The 27,043-nt window shown below is 38.9% G+C and overlaps 1 protein-coding gene and 4 gene segments (V, D, J or C); 4 read left to right on the plus strand and 1 right to left on the minus strand.

Annotated features, from left to right (window-relative positions):
• The window catches only part of SALL2 (spalt like transcription factor 2), a 915,550-nt gene that overhangs the window by 205,080 nt on the left and 683,427 nt on the right, over positions 1-27,043 (minus strand).
• The window catches only part of LOC117199197 (T cell receptor alpha variable 9-2-like), a 153,426-nt gene that overhangs the window by 112,139 nt on the left and 14,244 nt on the right, over positions 1-27,043 (plus strand).
• Positions 1-27,043, plus strand: part of LOC101272106 (T cell receptor alpha variable 18-like) — a 155,820-nt gene that overhangs the window by 92,978 nt on the left and 35,799 nt on the right.
• LOC125963600 (T cell receptor alpha variable 20-like) overlaps positions 1-27,043 on the plus strand; it is a 156,002-nt gene that overhangs the window by 74,626 nt on the left and 54,333 nt on the right.
• Positions 16,090-16,949, plus strand: LOC125963589 (T cell receptor delta variable 1-like). The segment is given in 2 exon segments: positions 16,090-16,194; positions 16,410-16,949. Coding segments are annotated over 2 exon segments (573 nt in total).

Genomic DNA, 27,043 nt, shown 5'->3' on the forward strand with positions numbered 1-27,043 from the left:
CCTCTAATTACAAATGTTCCTTGACTTCCAGTGGGGTTACGTCCCAATAAACCCGTAAGTTGAAAATATCTTAAGTCAAAAGTGCATTTAATACACCTAAACTCCAGACATCATAGCTTAGCCTAGCTTACCTTGAACGTGCTCAGAACACTTATATTAGCCTACAGTTGGGCAAGATTATCTAACACAAAGCCTATTTTATAATATGGTGCTGACTCTCTCATGTAATTTATTGAATACTGTACTGAAAACAAAAAGCAGAGTGGTTGTCTGGGTTCAGACCGGTTTTGTTTTGTTTTTGTTAACATCTTTATTGGAGTATAATTGCTTTACAATGGCATGTTAGGTTCTGCTTTATAACAAAGTGAATCAGCTATACATATACATATATCCCCATATCTCCTACCTCTTGTGTCTCCCTCCCACCCTCCCTATCCCACCCCTCTAGGTGGTCACAAAGCACCGAGCTGATCTCCCTGTGCTATGCAGCTGCTTCCCACTAGCTATCTATTTTACGTTTGGTACTAGTGTGATGGTCGTTTACCCTTGTGATCCAGTGACTGGCTGGGAGCTGTCCAGCATCAAAAGAGAGCATCATACTAGCCCAGGAAAAGATGAAAATTCAAAATTTGAAGTGTGGTTTCTACTTAATGCATATCACTTTCATACCATCATAAGTCAGAAAACCGTAAGTCAGGGACCTTCTGTACTGCTTTTGCTGTATCCCACATGTTTCGATATGTCATATATTATTATTCAACTAAAATGTTTGGTAATTTCCATTTGAAGTGGGGATTTTATGTCCCATGATGATATTTCCAGGGACGTAAGATTGGCCTAATCCTGCCCTGCTCACCACTGGGAAGATTCCTGAGGATGCTTACATGTATTAGCTTAATACAAATGGAAAGTGAAGAAGGACTTTCAGCCGAACCAGGACCTGATTACCTCTAAAGCAGGAAAGGTGGGTTGAGGTTCAGGCCTAAGTGGAGTTTCCTACTTCCTTCTGAATCCAGAAAAGCAAGCTCAGAATTCCTATAAGGATGAGTAGGAGAGATAGGCCATGCCTCAAACTAGCCAAGGGTTGACTTGATTTTCAAGTATCTGAGCTGAAATCGAAAGAGAAAGAGGTAGCCAATCACAGGGTACTAAATTAGCTCTCCTTAGATTTGCTTATTATCACAGGTAGGCAAAGACTTAAAATGCAAGCGATATAAGCAGAGTGAGTGGAGTCTTGAGTCCTACATTTTAAGTTAGACTAAGGACTAATTTCCTACTCATAAATGGACTGCGAACAACAGAATCAGCCCTCCTCACCCCTCCCGTGTGGGGAGGGGAAGAGGCAAGGTCTACAAAGAAGGAAAGCAGAAGTGGAAATTTCCTGATTTAGGGAAAGAGAGGTATTCTTTAATCCACACCATCTGGTTTTGTTTAATTTTAATCTTTTGGGTTTACAGCTTTAAAGTCTGCCCAGTGTGTTCAGGGAAAGAGATCAGAGAATTATCATGGGATCCTTGTTTCCACCTGCCCTTATTTTGTCATTCGCATCATTACCACAATCATCTTTATTATCATTTATGGAACACTTACCATATGCCAAGTCCATTGCTAAGCACTTTACAACTCATTTTATAATCTAAAAACTGCAAAGTAATATTAACCCATCCTCAGTTGAGGTAAACTAAGGCTTAAAAATGTTTAAAGATGAAGGGATTTCTGAGATAAAGTAAATGCTGCAGGCAATATAAGATGAGATTAAAAAATAAAAACTCCAGAGTTAACCAATTGGACAGTATTTGTCAAAGTTTACTATACATTTAAGAATCACATTTAGAAAAAATATGTCTTATTCTGATCAACAGATTCTGATTCAATAGGTCTGGCATGAGGTTGGGGGTTTACTTTTTTAGTGAGTTACTTGATGAGTTTGGTTCAAGTGACTGGGAGATTTTACTCTGAAAAACTCTGAAAAATATGGAAGACTGCTGAATTTCAGGAGGATGGATGATATGAAAATGTATGTGTTGTGTACTCACTTAGATGTTAGGTGGTTAGAGAACCTCAGAACCCACCTGGGGACACCTAATGCACGTAACACCTTATTCTGATTAAACCATATCCTATTTTGATTAGTAAAAATAAACTCTCTTTTTTAATGATAAACAAGGTAATGACTTTTGTTTTCAACAACAGCAAAAAGAAATTTATCCATGGTTTAATGAATGGTGAGATTTGGTATAAAACTGATGTAAGTGCAAGTTTTTGTCACGTTAATGAGCTAGGCCAGCTGTTAGTGGAATGCCTTTTGTAACTGCAGGTACTCAAACGTGAAATGGAGAAAGTCTGAATTCTATGCCAAGGGCTATTGTTATGATGATGGACGCTGTTGGATCAAAGATTTTTGTAAGTGTTCGTTGTTTATTTGTTTTCATTCTTTATTTTTAATTAAAAAACAAAACCTCTCTATATGTTAAAGGCCATGAGTCAGTTATTTCTTAATATTTCCTCCTCTGTTCTAAAGGTTAAATATATTATACTTCATAATTTTAATTAATCTTTTTACTCTTTCTGGATTCTTTACAATATTTAAAATTCATATTGAAGAAAGCAATTTACAACACTGATAAAATTTTGTTTATTGCAAAATATAGCACAATAATTATCTAACCTCTGCCTTCATAGTTCTCCTAATAATTTCCAGGAGAGACCACACTGATGACTTATAATTGTTTTATGACCATGTTTAATCTTCGGCCATATCCTCACAGCCAGGCTTTCCTTTTCCTGTATCTGTGGTGACTTGGTTGGTGCAGGGCTTACTACTGAATTTTGTTCCTCAAGCTCATCTAATTGGTAAATATTAATTGATATTACTAATATTATTGGAATATATTTAATTATAATATATATAAATTACACAATATAAAATATTGGACTATATATGTATATTTTTTAATTTTGTCTTAAGAATTAGAAACCTTTATTTAGAATCACTTATAAAATCAAAGAGATTTTTTTTCCATTTAGATGAATAAGATGTACTCTGGAGCATTTTTCATTGTCACAAATTTGGCAGCTGGGACCCAGAACTAGGGACCAAGAGGCATTAAGCGTTCATCATTTTCCATTAAGAACAACTCACAGCCAGGCACTCCAGGATTTATGAAGAAGCAACTGTACAGACCCTGCAACCCCTGATCTTCACTTCTTTAGCTGATGTGAGGGATGCAGCAGTCAGCAGAACAGTATCATCAGAGTGTTCCACTTTCCCCATGAGCCACTTCAGACATCGCTATCCTAAAATACTTGCTTTTAAAGACAGAGATCATCAGAGTAAAAAGGAAAACTGCATGGCATTCTGTCTTTGGATATCTGTTTCTGGAGCAGATTTTGATCTATTTTTGCATCTACTGAAGCAGAAGATGAGGAAATCAGAGAAGGATGGTACAGTGAAGGGGGGCAGCATTGGGGCTGCCTGGGTGTCTCCATGAGGCACGGTGAGGAGGAGTGAGTGCTGTGTCCCACAGGTGCCACCTCTGAAGGCAGCAGGCCTGAGTCATCAGCCAGTTCTCCACCAGGAAAAGGGGAGACAAGAGGCCATGGGGAGTGCTTCCTGAATGGGATCTGACAGGGAGGGGGAGATCCTACCTTAAGGAGGCTCCTGAGGGTCCCCGGCTGCTCTCTCACAGGGATGCTCGCACATCGAGGCCATCAGTGGTTGGGCAGGAAAGCAGTGACACCCAAAGGTGCACACCAGTTAAATGAGAAAGTGTCTGCCATTTTAAAAAAATTCTTCTTAACTTTTGTTTCTTCCCTAACCTCAAGGGAATTAGAACCAAAGACAAAAGGCAGAGGAAGAGAACAGAGCAAGCCATGCTGACCTTACTGCAGCCAGGAGTCAAGCCTCAGGTTCAAAGAGCAGAAGAGAGAAATGAAGATGGAAGTTTTAACCAGGGCTGCACTGAGATTTATTTAATACATGAAAGTGGCCCAGAGGTCTTGTGGTTTTCTTTCCAAGATGTCTCTAGGGGAGAAGGTTCAATGTTCCTCCAAGGACCCATCGATACTTATGCCTCCTTGCTTTACTCGGATACTCTCTCCTCTCCCCCTTGCTCCACTTAGAAAATGCTTATTTTGCCTCAGGTAGGCTAACTTGTATTATTTCAGTGTATCATCTCCTAAATCTGTAACTGATGCTTGTCCTTTGATTTGCCTATAGGACTAAAACTTTTGAAATAAAATGGTAAGCAAGGCAGCTTTATTTTTTTCCCAGCAGTACATCCTTTCCTTGAAGTGATGAGCTGAGAATCACCCATCTGCCTGAATGAAGGAAACATCATGTGGTTTTAAAAATGAAAAAAAGCAAAAACTCTGTAAATACTGCAACAATTGTCTTGTTACACACAGTGATCATTCTAAAAACTTAAATGACCAAAACTGTCCCATCTGTAACATGAGATGCACATCTAAGCTGTTCTCTTCCATTATCCGTACAGTAACTTTACAAAAGCTGGTAGGTGGACTTGCCTGGGATCTGGTGACGGCATTCGTGTGTTTAGTCGCAAGAGGGGCCTGCTGTATCTCTGTCAGTAACGTCCCTGATCAGATGGGGAAAGAGTAGTTAGCTCTCATGCAATATTGAAGTCATGTGGAAACTATGACAAATGATATATTTTATTCTCTTTGTTATAAGCAGAATAGTCTGGGCATAGCTTCCAAACATTCAATGATTCCTGGCCTTGTCCCAATCCATTATGAAAGGTTTTCTTGCTACTTCAAATGGGATGACACACAAAGAGGAAGACAGGAAGTTGCTATGCAGCTTTCCAGCTTAATTGATCCATTTCTGTCAATTTTTTGTAGGAACAAAGAAAAGTGTAATTTTTTTTCCAATGGGAAGAGAATTATTTTTCCTCAATCTCTTTTAGTTCTCTTAAACTTGAAAAGATAACAAGAAAACGTTTTCAAGTCTACTCCCCCTTCTTTCTTACAGTGTCTTTCCTTTTTTCCCTCCTTTCTCTCCTCCTGGCCAGTCCAGTCTGTGTTGGGGTCGCTAGGCACACGCAGAGAATGGGGAAAGACCAGTTATGAACAGGGTTTGTGGAGCGTAAGGATGAGTGCCAGGTCTATTGTTTCCTTTATACCAAGACATGCCGTCTATAAATGCCCTCCTAGTAACACATGATCCCTAGAAACATTTTAGGAGACCAGAGAATCGGGCAACTTGGCTTCTAGGTTAGGATCTGACCTTAACCTTCTCAGTCACTTTGAGCACATCACCCTCTGTATCTGAGTCTCATTTACTCTTTCTTGTCATTTTTTTAAAAGTATTTCTTTTCTTTAAAATTTTTATGAATTTATTTATTTTATTTTTGGCTGTGTTGGGTGTTCGTTGCAGCGCACGGGCTTTCTCTAGTTGCGGAGAGCGGGAGCTACTCTTCGTTGCAGTGTGCAGGCTTCTCATTGCGGTGGCTTCTCTTGTGGAGCATGGGCTGTAGGCGCCTGGGCTTCCGTAGTTGCGGCACATGGGCTCAGTAGTTGTGGCTCACGGGCTCTAGAGTGCAGGCTCAGTAGTTGTGGTGCATGGGCTTAGTTGCTCTGTGGCATGTGGGATCTTCCCAGACCAGGGCTCGAACCCGTGTCCCCTGCATTGGCAGGCAGATTCTTAACCACTGCACCACCAGGGAAGCCCCATCTTTCTTGTCATTTAGAGAGACTTTCCCCCTCCTCTCAAGGCTGTATAAGACTTGGTGTTCTTCCTCAATAGGCCACAGAAATGCCGATAAAAATTCCATTAGAAAAATCTTTTAACTTGCTTATGAACTAAACGTTGTTCAACCAAAAATAAACAGCATAGAGACTTCCTACTCCAGTTCTTAATGTGCACTTTTTCATACACAAAAAGAGAAAGTGAAAAGAAAATCACATCATTTGGCTTAGCAGTGGGAGACATGCCCACAAGACGTCAGTATATGTTAGAACTAATATACAAATTCAGTAAAGTTGCAGGATACAAAACCAATACACAAAAATCAGTTGTGCTTCCACATACTACTAACAAACTATCAGAAGGTGATGTTAAGAAAACAATTCCATTTACAATTGCATCGAACAGAAAATATTTAGGAATAAATTTAAACAAGGAAGTGAAAGACCTGTACATTGAAATCTATAAGACATTGATTAAGGAAATTGAGAAGACAAAAATAAATGGGAAGATACTTTGTTCTCATGGACATAAAAAATTAAATTGTTGAAATATCCATAGTACCCAAAGCAATCTACAGACTGAATGAAATCCTTGTCAAAATTCTATAGCACTTTTCACAGAAATAGAACAAAACAATCCTGAAGTTTGTATGGTACCAAAATAGACCACCAGTAGCCAAAGCAATCTAGAGAAAGAGGAACAAAACTGAGGGCATCACATTTGCTTATTTCAAACTATATTACAAAGCAACAGTAGTCAAAACACTGGTACTGGCATAAAAACAGACACATTGATCAATGGAGCAGAATGGAGAGTCCAAATATAAGCCCCTGTTGTCTAGGTGATCCGGCCTGGTGTCAGGCCTGAGCCTCTTAGGTGGGAGAGCTGCGTTCAGGACACTGGACCACTAGAAACCTCCCGGCCACATGTAATATCAATCAGTGAGAGCGCTCCCAGAGATCTCCGCCTCAATGTTAAGACCCTGCTCCACCCAATGGCCAGCAAGCTCCAGTGCTGGATACCCTATGCCAAACAACTTGTAAGACAGGAACACAGCCTTACCCATCAGCAGAGAGGCTGCCTAAAATAATATTAAGCTCACAGACACCACAAAACACACCACTGGACGCAGCCCTGACCACCAGAAAGACAAGATCCAACCCCACCCACCAGAACAAAGACACCAGTCACCTCCACGAGGAAGCCTACACAAGACACTGAACTAACCTTATCCAATGGGGGCAGACACCAAAAGCATGGGGAATTATGAACCTGCAGCCTGCAAAAAGGAAACCCCAAACACAGTAAGTTAAACAAAATGAGAAGACAGAGAAATATGCAGCAGAGGAAAGAGTAAGGGAAAAACCCACCAGAGCGAAAAACATGAAGAGGAAATAGGCAGTCTACCTGAAAAAGGATTCAGAGTAATGATAGGAAGGATGATCCAAAATCTTGGAAATAGAATGGAGAAAATACAAGAAACGTTTAACAAGGACCTAGAAGAACTAAAGAGCAAACAAACAATGATGAACAACAAAATAAATGAAATTAAAAATTCTCTAGAAGGAATCAATAGAGAATAACTGAGACAGAAGAACGGGTAAGTGACCTGAAAGAGAGAATAGTGGAAATAACTACCACAGAGCGGAATAAAGAAAAAAGAATGAAAAGAATCAACGACAGTCTCAGAGACCTCTGGCACAAAATTAAATGCACCAACATTCGAATTATAGGGGTCCCAGAAGAAGAAGAGAAAAGGAAAGGGACTGAGAAAATAGTGGAGAGATTATAGTTGAAAACTTCCCTAATATGGGAAAGGAAATTGTCAGTCAAGTCCAGGAAGTGCAGAGAGTCCCATACAGGATAAATCCAAGGAGAAACACGCCAATTCACATATTAATCAAACTATCAAAAGTTGAATACAAAGAAAAAATATTAAAGGTAGCAAGGGAAAAACAACAAATAATATACAAGGGAATGCCCATACAGCTGATCTTTCAGCAGAAACTCTGCACGCCAGAAGGGAGTGCCAGGACATATTTTAAGTGATGAAAGGGAAAAACCTACAACCAAGATTACTCTACCCAGCAAGGATCTCATTCAGATATGATGGACAAATTAAAACCTTTAAGACAAGCAAAAGCTAAGAGGATTCAGCATCACCAAACCAACTTTACAACAAATGCTAAAAGAACTTCTCTAGGCAGGAAACACAAGAGAAGGAAAAGACCTACAATAACAAACCCAAAACAATTAAGTAAATGGGAATAGGAACTACATATTGATAATTACCTTAAATGTAAATGGGTTAAATGCTCCAACCAAAAGACATAGACTGGCTGAATGGATACAAAAGCAAGACCGGTATATATGCTGTCTACAAGAGACCCACTTCAGACCTAGGGACACATACACACTGAAAGTGAGGGGATGGAAAAAGATATTCCATGCAAATGGAAATCAAAAGAAAGCTGGAGTAGCAATTCTCATATCAGACAAAACAGAGTTTAAAATAAAGACGACTACAAGAGACAAAGAGCGACACTACATAATGATCAAGGGATCAATCCAAGAAGATATAACAATTGTAAGTATTTATACACCCAACATAGGAGCACCTCAATACATAAGGCAAATGGTAATAGCCATAAAAGGGGATATTGACAGTAACACAATCATAGTAGTGGACTTTAACACCTCACTTTCAGCAGTGGACAGATCATCCAAAATGGAAATAAATAAGGAAACACAAGCTTTAAATGACACATTAAACAACATGGATTTAATTGACATTTATAGGACATTCCATCCAAAACAACAGAATACACTTTCTTCTCAAGTGCTCATGGAATATTCTCCAGGAGAGATCACATCTTGGGTCACAAATCCAGCCTTGGTAAATTTAAGAAAATTTAAATTATATCAAGTATCTTTTCTGACCACAACACTATGAAACTAGATATCAATTACAGGAAAAAAACTGTAAAAAATGCAAACACATGGAGGCTAAACAGTACACTACTAAATAACCAGGAGATCACTGAGAAATCAAAGAGGAAACCAAAAAGTACCTAGAAACAAATGACAATGAAAACACGACGACCCCAAACCTATGGGATGCCCCAAAAGCAGTTCTAAGAGGGAAGTTTATAGCACTACAATCCTACCTTAAGAAACAAGAAAAAGCTCAAATAAACAACCTAATCTTACACCTAAAGCCATTAGAGAAAGAAGAACAAAAGAACTCCAAATTTAGCAGAAGGAAAGAAGTCATAAAGATCAGATCAGGAATAAATGAAAAAGAAATGAAGGAAACAATATCCAAGATCAATAAAACTAAAAGCTCTTTCTTTGAGAAGATAAACAAATTGATAAACCACTAGTCAGACTCATCAAGAAAAAAGGGAAGGAGACTCAAATGAACAGAATTAGAAATGAAAAAGGAGAAGTAACAATTGACACTGCAGAAATACAAAGGATCATGAGGGATTACTACAAGCAACTATATGCCAATAAAACGGACAACCTGGAAGAAATGGACAAATTCTTAGAAAAGCACAACTTTCTGAGACTGAACCAGGAAGAAACAGAAAATATAAATAGACCAATCACAAGCACTGAAATTGAAGCTAGGATGAAAAATCTTCCAACAAACAGAAGCCCAGGACCAGTTGGCTTCACAGGCGAATTCTATCAAACATTTAGAGAAGAGCTAACACCATCCTTCTCAAACTCTTGCAAAATATAGCAGAGGGAGGAACACTCCCAAACTCATTCTATGAGGCCACCATCACCCTGATACCAAAACCAAAGGTGTCACAAAGAAAGAAAACTATAGACCAATATCACTGACGAACATAGATGCACAAATCCTCAACAAAATACTAGCAAACAGAATCCAACAACACATTAAAAGGATCATAAACCATGATCAAGTGAGGTTTATCCCAGGAATGCAAGGATTTTTCAGTATATGCAAATCAATCAATGTGATACACCATATTAACAAACTGAAGGATAAAAATGATATGATCATCTCAATAGTGCAGAAAAAGCTTTCAACAAAATTCAACACCTATTTATGATAAAAGCTCTCCACAAAGTAGGCATAGAGGGAACTTACCTCAACGTAACAAAGGCCATATATGACAAACCCACAGCCAACATCATCCTCAATGGTGAAAAACTGAAACCACTTCCTCTAAAATCAGGAACAAGACAAAGGTTGTCCACTCTCGCCACTATTATTCAAAATAGTTTTGGAAGTTTTAGCCACAGCAATCAGAAAAGAAAAAGAAATAAAAGGAATCCAAATCGGAAAAGAAGAAGTAAAGCTGTCACTGTTTGCAGATGACATGCTACTATACATAGAGAGTCCTAAAGATGATACCAGAAAACAACTAGAGCTTATAAATGAATCTGGTAAAGTAACAGGATACAAAAGTAATGCACAGAAATCTCTTGCATTCCTATACACTAATGATGAAAAATCTGAAAGAGAAATTATGGAAACACTCCCATTTACTACTGCAATAAAAATAATAAAATACCTAGGAATAAACCTACCTAAAGAGACAAAAGACCTGTATGCAGAAAACTATAAGACACTGATGGAAGAAATTAAACAGATTTCTTCAGATGGAGAAACAGATAGACAGATATAACATGTTCTTCAATTGGAAGAAACAACATTGTGAAAATGACAATACTACCCAAAGCAATCTACAGATTCAATGCAATCCCTACCAAACTAACAATGGCATTTTTTTTTTACAGAACTAGAACAAAAAATTTTAAAATTGGCATGGAAACACAAAAGACCCTGAATAGGCAAAGCAATCTTGAGAAAGAAAAATGGATCTGGAGGAATCAGGCTCCCTGACTTCAGACTATGCTACAAAGCTACAGTAATCAAGACAGTATGGTACTGGCTCAAAAACAGAAGTCTAGATCAGTAAAACAGGATAGAAAGCCCAGAGATAAACCCACGCACATATGATCACCTTATCTTTGATAAAGGAGGCAAGAATATACAATGGAGAAAACACAGCCTCTTCAATAAGTGGTGCTGGGAAAACTGGACAGCTACATGTAAAAGAATGAATTAGAACACTTTCTAACACCATACACAAAAATAATCTCAGAATGGATTTAAGACCTAAATGTAAGACCAGACACTATCACACTCTTAGAGGAAAACATAGGCAGAACACTCCTTGACATAAATCACAGCAAGATCTTTTTTGACCCAACTCCTAGAGAAATGGAAATAAAACCAAAAATAAACAAATGGGACCTAATGAAACTTAAAAGCTTTTTCACAGCAAAGGAAATCATAAACAAGATAAAAAGATAACCCTCAGAATGGGAGAAAATATTTTGTTGCAAACGAAGCAACTGACAAACAATTAATCTCCAAAATATACAAGCAGCTCATGCAGCTCAATATCAAGGAAACAAACAACCCAATCCAAAACTGGGCAGAAGATCTAAATAGACATTTCTCCAAAGAAGATATACAGATTGCCAACAAATGCATGAAAAGATGCTCAACATCACTACTCATTAGAGAAATGTAAATCAAACTACAATGAGGTATCACCTCACACCGGTCAGAATGGCCATCATCAAAAATTCTACAAACAATAAATTTTAGAGAGGGTGTGGAGAAAAGGGAACCCTCTTGTACTGTTGGTGGGAATGTAAATTGATACAGCCACTATGGAGAACAGTATGGAGGTTCCTTAAAAACAGAACTATCATATGACCCAGCAATCCCACTACTGGGCATATACCCTGAGAAAACCGTAATTCAAAAAAAGCATGTACCACACTGTTCATTGAAACCCTGTTTACAATAGCCAGGACATGGAAGCAACCTAAATGTCCATGGACAGATGAATGAATAAAGAAGATGTGGCACATATATACAATGGAATATTACTCAGCCATAAAAAGAAACGAAATTGAGGTGTTTGTAGTGAGGTGGGTTGACATGGAGTCTGTCATACAGAGTGAAGTAATTCAGAAAGAGAAAAACAAATACCGTATGCTAACACATATATGTGGAATCTAAAAAAAAAGAAAAAAACGTTCTGATGAACTTAGGGGCAGGACAGGAATAAAGACGCAGATGTAGAGAATGGACTTGAGTACACAGGGAGGGGGAAGGGTAAGCTGGGACGAAGTGAGTGAGTAGCATTGACATCTATACACTACCAAATCTAGAATAGATAGCTAGTACGAAGTAGCTGCATCGCACGGGGAGATCACCTCGATGCTTTGTGCCCACCTAGAGGGGTGTGATAGGGAGGGTAGGGGGGAGATGCAAGAGGGAGGGTATATGGGGATATATGTATACATATAGCTGATTCACTTTGTTATACAGCAGAACCTAAGACAACATTGTAAAGCAATTATACTCCAATAAAGATGTTAAAAAACAAAAGTAAAAATAAACCCATGTGTACATAGTCAATTAATTCATGAAAAAGAAGCCAAAAATATACTTTCAGGAAACGAAAGTCTCTTCAAGAAATGGTGTGAAGAAGAATGGAAAGCCCTATGCAAAAGAATGAAACTGGACACTTATCTTACACCATACACAAAAATCAACTCAAATTGGATTAGAGACTTGAACATAGACCTAACCCAATAAAACTCCTAGAAGAAAACATACAGAACAAATTCCTTGACATCAGTCTTGGCAATGATTTTTTGTATTTGACACCAAAAGCAAAGACAACAAAAGCAGTAATAAACAAGTGGGACTATATCAAACTGTGAGGCAAAAGAAACCAGGAACAAAATGAGAAGGCAATCTAGGGAATGGGAGAAAATATTTTCCAATTATATATCTGCTAAGTGGTTAATATCAAAATATATTAAAATATCATAAGATCAATAGAAAAACCAATCTGATTAAAAAATAGGCAGATCATCTGAATAAACATTTTCCCAAAGAAGCCATACAAATGGCCAATGGGTGAATTAGAAGATACTCAACATGACTAATAATCAGGGAAATGAAAATCAAAATGAAAATGAGGTATCACCTTACACCTGTCAGAATGGCTATTATCAAAAAGAAAAGGAAAAAACTGTTGGTAAGAATGTGAAAAAGAGGGAACCCTGTGAACTGTCAGTGGAAATGTAAATGAGTGCAATGTCTATGGCAAACAGTATGGAGATGCCTCAAAAAAATTAAAACAAGCACTACTATACGATCCAGGATTTCCACTTCTGGGTAAATACCTGAAGGAAATAAAAGCACCATCTCAAAAAGATATCTCTTCATTGCAGCTCATGTACAATAGCCAAGACTTGGAAACAACCTAAGTGTCCATTGACAGATGAATGAACAAGGATAATGTCATCAAAAAAAAAAAGAAACCCTGCCATTTACAACATGGATGAAACTAGAGGGCATAATGTTAAGTGAAGACAAAGTCAAATACTGTATGAAAATTAAAATTTAAAAAATACTGTATGAAATCACTTGTATGTGGAATCTAAAGCACAGGCACACACACAGACACACACACACAGACACACACACACACACACACACACACACAGCAGAACTCATAGGTACAGAGAACAGATTGGCGATTGTCAGAATCAGTGGGGATGGGGGTGGGAGTCTGTGAAGGTGTTCAACAGGTACAAACTTCCAGGTAAAGATAAATTACTCCTGGGGATGCAATGTACAGCATGATGACTAGTTTAAAATTAAAAACAAAGATGTCACTATATGAATTCCTCTGGCTCTCAAAGTTCGTTTTGCTTTTTTTCTAGCAGTTTGAACAGTTTAATAACAAATTTGGAGTAGAATGTATATATGAGTAGAGTAGCTTTCACTTGAATGAAATATACAAGATTAAAATAAGATATAATGCCTGGATGGGAATGCATGGTCAGCATGAGAAAACAGTCATCAAGGATGTCACAGGGAGGGACTAGGGAAGATCTGGGAACCCCAGTAGTGATTCTGTGCCCTCATATGATATGTGAATTTGGAATTCCCATAAAGGAATCAAGGAGAGTCTGAAGACAATCTACAACAGAATAACTCAGTTTTTCTCATTGGGGTTTCTTTATGAGGTGCTGAAACAAAAATAAAATGCTTGAAATTTGATCATTTGGCATAAACAACTTCATTAGATGAAATTTCAGGATAAAATGGAAAAGGATCTTCATTCCTTCAATGTCAAGAGAAGGAAATATTTTTATTTTGGAAAGCATTTATACTGTTAATAGTTTTTATATTTTCACTGATTAAACAGTATGTTATGAGAAGCTTTGTCTTCGTGACACTATAACAATAATTATAGAATTGCACCAAACAATATATGTGCACTCATGACAAACACATGGCTAAATATTTGGATTTAGAGGACCTGTGGAGCTTTGCTTCCTACAACTTCTAATAAGTTAAGCATAGAGTTACATCACAAGTGAATATGATTTTACTGCCACTACCATTTGTTATTCCAATACACAACTGGTGATATAACAGAAGTCAGAACCCTGTTTTGTTCTCATTTGTCTGAGTGATATTTGCTGTTGTGAAGTTACCAGTTCCCATGATTTGGCGGGTAAGTAGGAAGGAAGGGGGGTGATGGCTTCTGGCTTATCTTTTGTAGGGAAGTTGAGGATCAGTGAACATATTTCACCTTAGAATCGAAATTGGAGGCAAGAAAACAATCAGAAGAACATGAATGAATATTTGCAAACACAGCATGATTCATAATGAATTTGTTTCTGGTAAGCCCTTCAGATTCCATCACAGATTAATTTACTAAATTTGGAAATTTGAAGTAATAAATCTCCTTCCCATATGTCCTTCAATATTGATCACTGGACTGTCCTTTACTATATATAATCATTTATCATTAAACCACAAGGAAAGGGAGCACAATGTTTAAGGCAGGCCAAATCTCCCAACCTGGGTGTTATACACATGCAGACTTGATCCAGCCAGAAACTACATTTCAGAGACAGCTGCTATAGTGCAGCTGAGGGACCTTGCACCTTTACTGTCAGGAACTCAGAGCAGGGCCATTTCAACAAGGGGGAAATCCTGCCATTATGCTGCTCCCCAGACTGCTGTGGGCATTCATGGCTCTCCTCTGCTTAGCTACACATAATTGCAAACCAGGGCGTCAGCTGCCTGTCAGCACTCAGAGGTGAAATGGGACAGAGGAGTAGATGTCTCAACTAAACATACACTCTCACCCCTGCGTCACTCATGAATGAGTTATTTTGACCTTAAAGTCAAAGGACTAGCACTGTTTTAGAGACCTTGTCTGTACTTTCTTTTCTACTTGTCTATTTGCCTTCGGTTCTTTTATTTTAATTCTCCCGTTAAAACAATGAAACCAAATGGAAGATTGACAGCTACATTCCACAAGAACGTGTAACAGTATACAAAACGTCAGTTACCAACTTCTGTGGCATTGACATGTACTGAGTGTTTACAGCCTGTAGATAACATGTTTTGTAGGAGTGCATTATAGCATTGTGTCACAGAAAGATCTGGCGTGCTTATCTTGACTTTATTTTACAAAGAAAAAAATAATCAGCTCCTCACAAGTGAGACTGAACACTTTGGACCAATGGGATAGAAAATGTGACATCAAGACAAGCATAGGACACACGATCTACTAAGTACAGTTCTACCTGGGGAGGCAACAGGACTGAAGATCCGGAATATCCTGATGTTCCTCAAAGTCTAATAAATAAGACTCAATGTCAGGTTTCAAAAGAATATATTATTCCTGCTATAATTTCATGAAAACATAAAAAACTGAATAGATTCTGAAAACCTGAGGGGCTGATTTTTTAACATTCCATGTTAAAGTAACTTTATTTAGTGAAAACTCTAAATAGAGCCCTAGAACCCGGTTAAAAAAAAGAGATACATTAATTATTTTGGATAATATTGCCTTTCACCAAGAAAGCTGAAAATCTGTGAGTTTTAAAAGAACTCCACTGATTCAGAATGGAGAAAAGTAAAGAGAGGCTAAATAAATGACCAGTAAGTAGATTACAAGAAGGGTGCATCCCTATACTAAATTATATTTTAAATGGACCGGCAAAATTATTCTGCTGAATAATTATCAACACGTGTCAACCTGTTTAATCTGTAGTTCCCCTCAGCTCAAAACTTTAATACTAATTTTTCCATGCTCCTTTTCAGATACTGCCTAACAACTACCGTGGGAAGAAAAGTCGACATAGTTTTGTGGTGAGCCAGACTTTTTCCCCATCTGTGCACTGACCACGTGGTCTATGAACATAACACCCTACTTCCTGTTTGGAGGAGTGACACAGAACCCAGGTACTATGTATATGTGCTGCGAAACCCTCAAAGACACTGAACTCTCAGCTTGAGGCAGAACTGAAAACATATGTGCAGGGGAATTCTTGCCACATGGTGCTCTCCAGCCTGCCCTGGGTATTGCTGGCCTTCATCTTCTCTGGTAGGGATGGTTCCAAATATGGGTACAAATGTTCAGGTTGAAAGGACTGCACACAGGCACATGGTACTTCACATGGACTTGGGGAGGAAAGGAGGATTGGAGAAAAGAAAGCTTATCATGATTTCAATTTAGTTTTTCTTTGGGTCCTAAATTAGTCTAATTCCTACATTATTTTGTTCACTACTTCAGCTCTGTTTTCTGATTTTTTCCCACAGGATTTGGTGCAGCCCAGAAAGTTACTCAAGTCCAGGGAGCCATGTCCAGTCAGCTAGGGGAGGCGGTCACCGTGAGCTGTCAGTATAAAACAAGCTGGTACCAGTACGATATTTTTTGGTATAAGCAGCTTCCCAGTGGAGAGATGACTTTCCTTATTCATCAGAGTTCTTCTGGCCAAAATGCAAAGAATGGCCGCTATTCTGTAAACTTTCAGGAAAGACGAAAATTCATCAGCCTCACCATTTCAGCCTTACTGGTGGAAGATTCTGCAAACTACTTCTGTGCTCTCTGGGAACTCACAGTGCTTGAAGTAATAGGAAAAGCCAAACAAAAACCCCAGAGCTCAATAAGAGAGAGCCCCCTTGCTGCGGGAGCCACGCTGAAAGGCACACCTGCAGATGCCAGACAAGAAATGGTAGTCCTGTGGTTGCTTAATCTGTGGTCTGGATCAGGAGATTTAATTCTAAATAAAATCTCCTGCTATCTCACTTGGGAACAGATGTCCAGAGTAACTTTCTACTAATACATACTCAGTCTTGAATTTTTGACTTTAAGTCCATCACACAGAACATGTGTAAAATTGTCTAAAGTTGAAAACTTGCTCCATGATAATTTAAAGTGGCACTTCCACCTAAAGACACTCACATCACAAACCTGGGTCTAGTTATCTGAAATGGTCATGAAAATCATTTCCTTAGTCCTTTCCTCTTAGACTTTGTGTCAGGGTATAATCAGAGAAGCAAATCACAAGTGATCTAGAATAAGAGGCTCACTGTAGAGAATAGAACTCAGGCAATAGCTAGAGCTGGTGGAGGGGTCTATACAAAGCTGTTATCTTTGCATCTGGTGTTGGGCCTGAATTCACTGTTAGTCAGTTAGAGTGTCATTTGGGAAGGAAAGTTGGATGTGGACAAAAGCATGGACAGACTGTGACATGTACGGATACTAGAACCCATGAGGACAATGGTACCCACAAAGACACACTAAAACTTGTCTGTCTCTCACCTCCTTCAGTCTCACAATGGTGGGTGACCTCAAGGAGAAGTGGGTGTCATTTGCCCTCATGCTACCTGCATACTTGGTCCAAGACAAAGAGAAGATGAGGAGGAGATCGGGTGGGCAGTAGAGGAGTTGTGAGTCAACAATAAGATGAGCTAGTTCATCAGCAGCCACATGTGTGAGTTGCCCAGTTCCTGGAGCCCTGCACCAACCAGCAGAGCTTAAAAAATGTGGCTACTTCATGACAACTACCTTCTAAACCTTGCGCAAGTCTTTTTTGTGGCCAACCCTAACCCAGAACAATACAGGGAAGCAAATTCTGGGACATAGATATCCAGATAGTTGAGACACTACAAAGCTACTACAGTACCCTCTATGTCAACTAGTCACCCATCTATACCTCTTTTAACAACACAACTTTCAAATAAAGACAACAGCAAAACTATGCTTCCTGTTAATAAGATGCAGTTATTCCCCATTCAACCAAAACCAAGCTAACCCTCTCCCGAAGAGAGTACACCCAGTTAATTTATCCATTTTGGGGTGGTGTTCTTTCCTCTTATACCTCATTCACACTGTCCCATTGAATCCTGCATCTTAACCACTGAGATACAATGAGATATGAGATAAACTTATACTTGCACATCATATGTTACCACAGGCAGACAAGTAGGGAAGAGATTTAAAAATGGTTAATGTATACATAACCATATTCATATCAAAATGAAAACGAAATTGTCATAAGTATTATAGTTCTTGTTTCTGCAAATGACCACATGATTGTAGGTGGTATTTATAACTACCATTTCCATTACCCATTCCATAACCTATTTGCTCATAGCAAGTACCTTCACTCACTGCTCTACTTGACTTCCTAAAAAACAAGTTTCTTATTCAGGAGCAATGCTATGTGGAAAACCATAAAGATGAGTAAGGAATTCTGCAAGTCCACCACTGTGGTTTTGGCAGAAATTTGCAAGGCATTGAAGGCAAATCCAGGGGTCTATTTAAGTGGAAATAATCTTGCCAATACCCAGGGAAAATCGATATATTGTATTCTGGGAAATATCATTAAGAATGATGCCTGATTTCACATCAGAAGTCACCAAGTGAAAACATTTTTGAAGTGTTAAAACAAATAAATAAAACTTTGAAACTGGCTTCTTATGAACATGAAAGTATATTTTAAAATTGTCTTTGTTAAAAATCACTGCTAGTAGGGGGGGAAGTCAAGGCACAGAATGGTAAACTGTATTTGCAATGCATATATCTGATAAAGACTCAAATGCAATATATATTAAAAGCTCATGTAAATCAATAAGAAAAAGGTTAGTAAGAATGGCAAAACCTTGGAGATCCAATTCATAAATATTATATCCAATAGCTAATAAATATACAAAATTATCATTATTCATCAGGGAATATTATTATTATTATTCATTAGGGAAATGAAAATAAAACCTCATCTGTGTCCTTTTAGCATCCTGAGTGAATCAGTTTGGCTAGGAGAATATGACCTAAGAAGAGAGGGAAAAATAATGACTGTCTCCAGGAAAATAAGTGCTTAAGTAAATTTCTTAGAAGCTCCCATCATTGAACTGATGTGGAGAAAACAACAAGCAGTAACAGAACACAGACCCGGACATTGAAGGAAAGGAAGGTTTTACTAGAAAAAAGAAAGTTGGTACTTATTGGGCTTACTATATGTCAGGCACTGTAGTATGCATCTCAGATTCATTATCTAATTCAAATATCATAAACCCTATGAGATAGATTTTATTGTTCCAATTTTTTTAATTTTTCAGAAATAAGAAAGAACTTTCCTAACTGTGAATATCATCTCTAACTTTTATTGCCAGCCAGAGTGTAGCATTTATGGGGCTCCTAAAGAGCAAGGTTTGAACTATGGAGAAGAACTTGGCCCCAGCTCAGGGCGGCTGGATGTCTCAGTGATGGTGACATTACTGGTTTAAACAGGAACCTAAAGGGAACTAGGAAAGAAGATGCCAAACCTAGGCACAAATTGCCCCAGGATCAATAGATGAGGAAATCATCCGCTAATCAGTTAACAGTGCTGAATGCTTTAGCAAGTTCCTTATGCAATAGTGTGCTGGGAAGAATAAGGGGCCTCAGGGAAAGATATTATTCCTTAAACGCTCCAAGCATGTTTCTATATCAAGACCTGTGCTCCTTGCCTTTGTCCTCTCTATTGTGATTTTATGCCCCCAAATATCTACATGGTGAACCTCTGAATTCCTTCACGTCTTTACTCAAATGTCACCCCTTTGGGAATCTTTTATCTTTTATCTCTTTAATCTTTCTATTTTCCTTCCTTGAGAATCAGGCTCTAGCACACTGCATGCAGCAGGAAAGAAAGCTGAAGCACTGCCACCTGGTGTCCTGCTCAAATATTTTGTGATGCTTACACTGGCCTCGCTGCTGCCCTCTAGTGATATTGGGTAAAATTGTGGTGAAGCCTAGTCACAATAGAAGCTGCCATTGCTGAACCAGTCAGTAAACTTCCCAATGCAGAAATCAGGAGAGAGAGGATTCAGGAGAACTGGCTGGTTTTTTTCTTTTGCTAGCCAGATGTGAAAGTGATTGATTTCAAATGACATATACAACACATGAGATGATTTTGCCTGTAGAGTTATAGGCTACCTTGGAAAGAAAGCTCAGAATTGTTGTGCAAGTTTGGGGTTTCTTCTCTGTTAAGTATAACTGTGTCTACTGCTCTGTCCTTTCTTGTACTATAGCAATATCCTGAGAAGTGGGAGCAAGAGTCAATAATGGGAAAAAATAAACAATTGTAGCAAATACTGGGTGGTACACTCATTTCATATTATAATATGCCCACCCAATCTCTCAATATGACACCTTAATGAATTGACTTCTCATTAACAGTAAGAACATGATAGACCATGGATACTTATGATAACACATGAAATCTGCCAGGTAACCTGCTACATATATCTCAGAAAACTACTGAAATTTATCTTGGGCTAGATTCCTCTGCGATTTCAGATTCTGTCTCCCAATACTCCACCCCCCACCCCCGCAAGATTCTGCACATTGTCTGCAGCTGGTTGAGTGCCTAAGCTAGGAAAGGTATTGTGTTGGGTGATTTGAATGTGTGTTCTCACTTAATTCTTACTGGAACCCTTCAAGGTTGGGTCCATCCTACTTTAGGGAGACAGTGTAGCAAAGTGCTTGAGACCAAAGACTTGGGTTGTATTTCTAGATCTACCACTCGGTAGCTGAGTGATCTTCGGAAAATGACTTAATAATTTTTATGCTTCCATTTCCTCATATCTACCATGTGGATATTGACAGAATCTACCATGCAGGGTTCTTATGAGAAGTGAATGAGATGATGAATGCCAGTGCTGAGCCCAGCACCCCCAGAAAGATACTGGCTACTTGCAGAAAAGGGAATTGAACATGAGAGAGGTTCGATACCTTGTCTGGTGTTACAGAATAAGTGTCGGAGTGGAGCCCTCTCTCCATACCCTGTCTAGAGCAGATGCCTTCCCTCACCCCAAGAACAACTCTCTAGCTCAATACAATATTGTATTTTTTAAGTGCTTATCACTATCTATAATTATCTTTTTAAAAAAATCCATTTATTCAATTCTTCCTCCTCCTACCACACTGTAGGCCTTTTATATCCTTTCACTACAGAATCCTCTATGAGTGAACAATACTTAGTGCAGGAGGCTCAATTTATATGTGTGTGTGTGTGTGTGTGTGTGTGTATAAAATAAATGTACAAAAGATAAAATTATTTCTAGAGTCCATGCTATTCAAACACTGATATAAAAGCTTAAGCTGGACTAATCTTTGTGTTGTTTATCTAGAACTGTCAATATGTATATCCTGCAAGTCACTTCATCTGAGATTTAATTTATGCAATATATCTAGCAATCAATTGGCTTCTCCTCGATTTCAGGTAAGGTGGGTTGCTGTAGATTACAGGATTCTACCTTACTAGTTGCATGAATGTCAAGGCTGTTGGAGGTATTCCTGTCTTATTCTGGACACATACCTTCCAATATCCGGGTGAATTTTTCAATGGATCAGTATTTTCATCAGAAATACGCTTCACAGCAAGTAGGCTTTATGATGGTGTGGTCATACCCACACTATCCTAATCATCAAGTGGTCTGATCTGGAGGAAAAAAAAAAAAAGGAACTTTACTTGTACTAGTTTCTGTTTGTCTAGCAGTCCATTCCTAACCTCAGCCTTTGCACTTCTAAATTGGGAGACATTAATGAGGTTTTTCAGGATTTCCTTTATTAACCACAGTGGCATCTCTTTTCTTGGGAAGGAAAGTCAGAGGTTAGCCATTGAGATATCTTCCAATCCTGTTCCACTTTCCAGAACACTGTTTGAGTGTGTGGAAGGTACTGTTCCCTGAGTTTAGTACCTTCCCCATGCTCTTTCCTTTATTTATTTCAGTTGTTCACTGGAAAGAAGGTTATATAGTCAATTTACACTGCCAATTTTCCAGAAGTATATTTAGATTCTGAACAATCTTAATTACTGCTATCTTGTACTGTTAAATTTCCCCTGGATGTCTTTTTTTTTTTTCCAGCTGTTTTTTAAGCTTACAGGGAACAGAGAGTATTGCTTTCATAATTTTCAGATCTCTTAAGGATATTCTGGGCACAAGATGACTGTTTAAACTAATATGCGTATGTTCAATCAAACTAGCATTATTCCTGGACCGTGACACGGGCAAGATAGAACATAATTCTTATTTACTTTTAAACAACGCTATTTGAGGTAAAATTGACATTCCACAAAATTCATCCATTTTGAATGTACAGTTCAGTGATTTTTGGTAAATTAGCTGACTTATGAAACCATTACAATAATCCAGGTTTAAACACTTTTATCACCACAAAAAGCTCCTTCATGCTCAATTATAGTTAATCCCTGTTCCGATACCTGGCCACAGGCAACCAGTGATCTACTTTATATCTCCATAGGTTCCTTTTCTGAACCTTTCATGTAAATGGAGTCATTCAGTACATTTAAGTTGTTCCATTTTTTGGCTAGTAGAAAGAAACCCAAAAAGCAGACTCCTGTTATTTTTAGAACGTATCTTCTCTACCATTTAAAACATTTACTAAGTATCACAAATGTAAGTGGCATGGCAGATTCCAAACACCATGGACTCCTTACCAGATAGATATGTGTTCTAGTTATTACCAGGTGTTTGACCTGGAGTGAATTCCTCAATCTCTTTCAGCTTTAGTTTTCCTGTTGGTAAACTGGGAATGGTAGTAATTCTATTGTGTGATTTCTGTATTCGAATAACGTACATAAAGCAATAGATAATTTAGCACATTGTATGTGTGCACATTTATAATATGAGGATTTGAAAGTTTTAGAAATTTTGTTGAAACTTCATATAAAAGATTCCTAACCAAAGTGTTTTTCCTGCCACAAATTGCCATCCCAATCTCTCTCAAGTTGAATGATTGCAGTGCACGATGGGGCAGCCCACTTCTGAATGGTTGTCAGCTCTCTTTGTGCTGTGGACTCATGGGGGATGTCCTCACTGTTTGTGAAGCTGGTCTCAAGAAAGCAGTGTTTGAGCCCTCCTTTTGAGTGACAGGAAACTGAGTCTAGGTCAGAAATTGTTGGTGTGTTTCTAGGACTTGTATGGGGTCTTGCCTCTGATTGGCTGGGCAACCAGATGCAGAATCCTATTTTCTGAAGAAGAATATTCCTCTGCTGAGGATACTTGGGCAGGATAAATGGAGAGGAATCCTTTGCCAGCTCCATTGTTAATCCTGTGACTTCATCTTGGCCTTAAGTCCAGGGGCTGCTAAAGACATTCTGAACAGTATGTGGCAGTGATGGAGAAGGAGGGGGACGTAGTCACGTAACTCTAGGTTCTATCTGGGAACGTGTGAAGACAATGAATACTCTGTAGAGAGATCAGTGTATGTCTGACTCTGCCTTTCCGAACATAAATGAGCAGCATATTGAGTGTGGAACAGATTTCTCCATCTCTGCATGTTCAAGTAGGAGGGAGCACCAATTTCACCTGCAGTTTCCCTTCCAGCTCTTTTTATGCTTTATACTGGTATAGATGGGAAGTTGGAAAAAGCCCTACGGACCTGTTTTAATGACTTTAAATGAGGATGAAAAGGAGGAAGGATAAGTAAGAATCACTTTGAATACTAAGGAGGGTTACAGCTGCATGTACATCAAGGATCCCAGGCTGAAGACTCAGCCACATCTCTCTGTGCCTGCACACAGTGCCCTTCAGCCTCTGCAGCCCATGCCCAAGCCTGTGCCTGGTGCTGCTCTGGTACCAGCATTGAGAAAGAGCCATGTGTGAGGTGGAAAAGGCAAATTCAATGAATTACAGTGTTTTCTATAACCAGGGGGAAATGCAATGATAGATAAACAAGAGTTCCAGTCACTGTAGCTCCGTCAACTAACGGGACTGTCATTACACATCACTCACCTCCATTCCCACCAGTATATTGGCCATATCATTCAATCACATTCTTAGCCTCCTCTTTTGCCATGATTCCAAGTGAATTAGATAGTTACTCAAACCTTTCTAAAATAATCTGATTAAAGTAGGGTAATATTCACCACTCGTTGCTATATCCTACTTCATTGAAGGCATGTTCTTCAACACAAAAAGAACAAAGAAGAGAAATGGGAAAAGCAAATAAGTTTTTATTGATTTCTCCTAGGTCTTCACAAAAAACTTTCTTAAAGATTTTGAAGTGAATATACCTTCTTTTCCGTAAGGGAGTTAACATCAGAGTTCCCTATAAGCTCACTCTCATGTAGCTCATTTCCAAGAGTATTAGCGTGTATTATGTGTTGACTATTCATGCTCTCTCACCCTTACTGTGCTAATCTTTAGCTGGAGGATATTTTCTATACTTGGCCTCACTGTGGACTTTGGACACGGCAATGTGACCAGCTTTGACCAATGGAATGTGAGTGGATAGGAAGTATGTTCTATCATAGCTACAACTAAATATATTCACATGGCATGTCTTCTTTTGTTTCTTCCCTGCACTTACCAGGTAGCGGTTGTCCTTTCAGCTTTTATCCATAATGTGAAGAAGACACAAGGTCCAGAATGGAGAGATAACTCATAGTAGCAGAACAGAATCGTCCTGTATCCAGGAGCAGAGCCTCAGAGTGCTGGGACTGCAGTTGACCCACAGCTAACATACCATGGACAACTCAGTAAACTTTGTTCTTCTGAGCCACTGACATTGTGAGGTTGTTTGTACTGAGCATTGCCCTAGTCAAAGTTGACTGATATATGAAGTCATATCAATTCTGTCTTCTAAATATTTCTCACATTCAACCACCTTTTTTTTTTTTGTTTTTGCGGTATGCGGGCCTCTCACCGTTGTGGCCTCTCTCGTTGGGGAGCACAGGCTCCGGACGCGCAGGCTCACCGGCCATGGCTCACGGGTCCGGCCGCTCCGCGGCATCTTCCTGGACCGGGGCACGACCCGTGTCCCCTGCATCGGCTGGCGGACTCTCAACCACTGCGCCACCAGGGAAGCCCCAACCACCTCTTTTTACTTGCCTTGTTACTATCCTGGTCCAGGTGCTCATAACCTCTCACTGAGTTGGTTGGAATAACTTCTTAAATGTATCCCCTATCCATGAGCTCTTACTTCCCAAATCTATCCCTGAAGTTATCATTCTAAAATACACATCAGATTAGATTGCTCTTCTATTTCAGGACCTGCTATGGCTCCCCATGACCCAAAAGTAAAAGCCAAGGTTTATGTGGCCATCTACAGTATTACTTCCAGTAAGTGTTCATCTTCCTCCCCAGTATTACACCAAGATTTCTGAATATCAGCCATATCAAATGAACTCACTCTCATATTTTCTTCTTATAAATATTATTTCTTTCTCAAGTTGGCAAAATCCTATTCAATCTTCAGGACCCAGTAAATGTCACATTTACTTTTTAAAAGATTTGCCCTCTCCCTCTTTTAGTGTTCTGTACACAGTTTTGCAATAGCACATATCTACTATGCTAAGAATATTTTTTGGTTTTAATGCTTCACTTGTGCAAATTCCTCAAGGATAGGGGCCCATACATATTATTCTTTAATCCCAGCTGTTATTATTGTCCCTGACTTACAAGAACCATTCAGTAGACCTGCCTACAGCTTGACCACAGTTTACTTTTGACAAGTGCACTGATTAATGAGAGCTGGTTTGTGAAGCTGGTTTATATGAGTGGGTTGGAAACCTTCCACTACGGGAACACTTGAAGATACTTCTACTTCATTATATCCCTCAAGCCAACACATGGCTATGTTTCCCACTCTTACACCTGGTTCTTACTTAAACCATCATCCCAGGAGGACAATGTGTCCCCATCTAAGCATATGTATCAACACAGCCATACAGAAGTTTGTCTCCATATATTCGTGGTTTTTAACATCAATTGTGAATGAAATGGTGCGTGAAAATTCTGTATGTTTTTAAAACGTATCATTTCTATACTTTACGATATCTCCTTTGACTCTCTTTGCTCTTAGTACAGCTTACCCAGGACCTTTTGATGAGTCATGGTAGATGACCATAAAGACAACGCGTATCATTAAATGAATCTTCCTCAACCTTCTGCTTTCCACATGAAACATTCCTGCTTTTACACATATAATTCACTTTCCCTCCGCTAATAATAAAAAAGATATCTCTCTTTCTTTTAAATAGTGTGCCTCTGTCCAAACGCTTCACCCACTCCATTCACTTTGACTTCTCTGGCACCTCAGCCCACTGATCGTCCAAACTCTATGGTCTGGTTCTTCAGGACTTTCTTGCTACTGATTTCTTCCCATCATTTAAAATATTCAAGCATGCTCCTCTTTAAAAATATTTAATATTCCTCCAAACTCATACATGCCTCTCCTGTAACCAATCTATTTTTTCTCAGAAATATGAATGATCTCCTTATTATTAAATCCAAAAGATATTTTTTACCTCCTTCATCTAGACAAGTGTTTCTCAAATTCTAATGTGCGCAGGAATCTTATTAAAATGCAGATTCTGACTCAGGAAGTCTGGGTAGGGCCTGAGCTTCTGCATTCACAATAGCTCCCCAGTGATGCAGATGCTACTCACCTGCAGACCACATTCAGAGCAGCCACTTTCTGTAGTGCTTGCCACTCCTTTCGGAGACTTTTGTGTTCCTGGCAGGAAGGAGGTGAGGAAGGTTCACAAAAATTGTGAACTGCTCTTTCTTTCTCTATCTGACCAATAGAGGGAGCTGTTGTGTAAACTGGAAATGGTTTTTCTATATAAGATCAGAATAATCGCACAAAAAACTTCCTTCCCTACAGTTTAAGATATTCTAACACCACTTTTTGCACAATGACATGTAAAGCATCTCAGACGCCCGAGGCAGGCAGTCTTGTTAAGACAGTCTCTCTCCCAACACACCTTACAACGTCCATCAGAAGAAGAAATCTAAATCCTGTGTCATTCCTTCTCAACCTCACAGCAACCTGGGTTCAAGTCCACCAGTCATCAGACTTTTGTTTGTGGAGAATCTCCCAGAAAGGAGCTCACTGCCTCCTCACTGCTCTGCCATGACCCTGGTGTTCACCTTGATGC

This window comes from Orcinus orca, chromosome 2, assembly GCF_937001465.1.
Source record: "Orcinus orca chromosome 2, mOrcOrc1.1, whole genome shotgun sequence".
NCBI lineage: Eukaryota > Metazoa > Chordata > Mammalia > Artiodactyla > Delphinidae > Orcinus > Orcinus orca.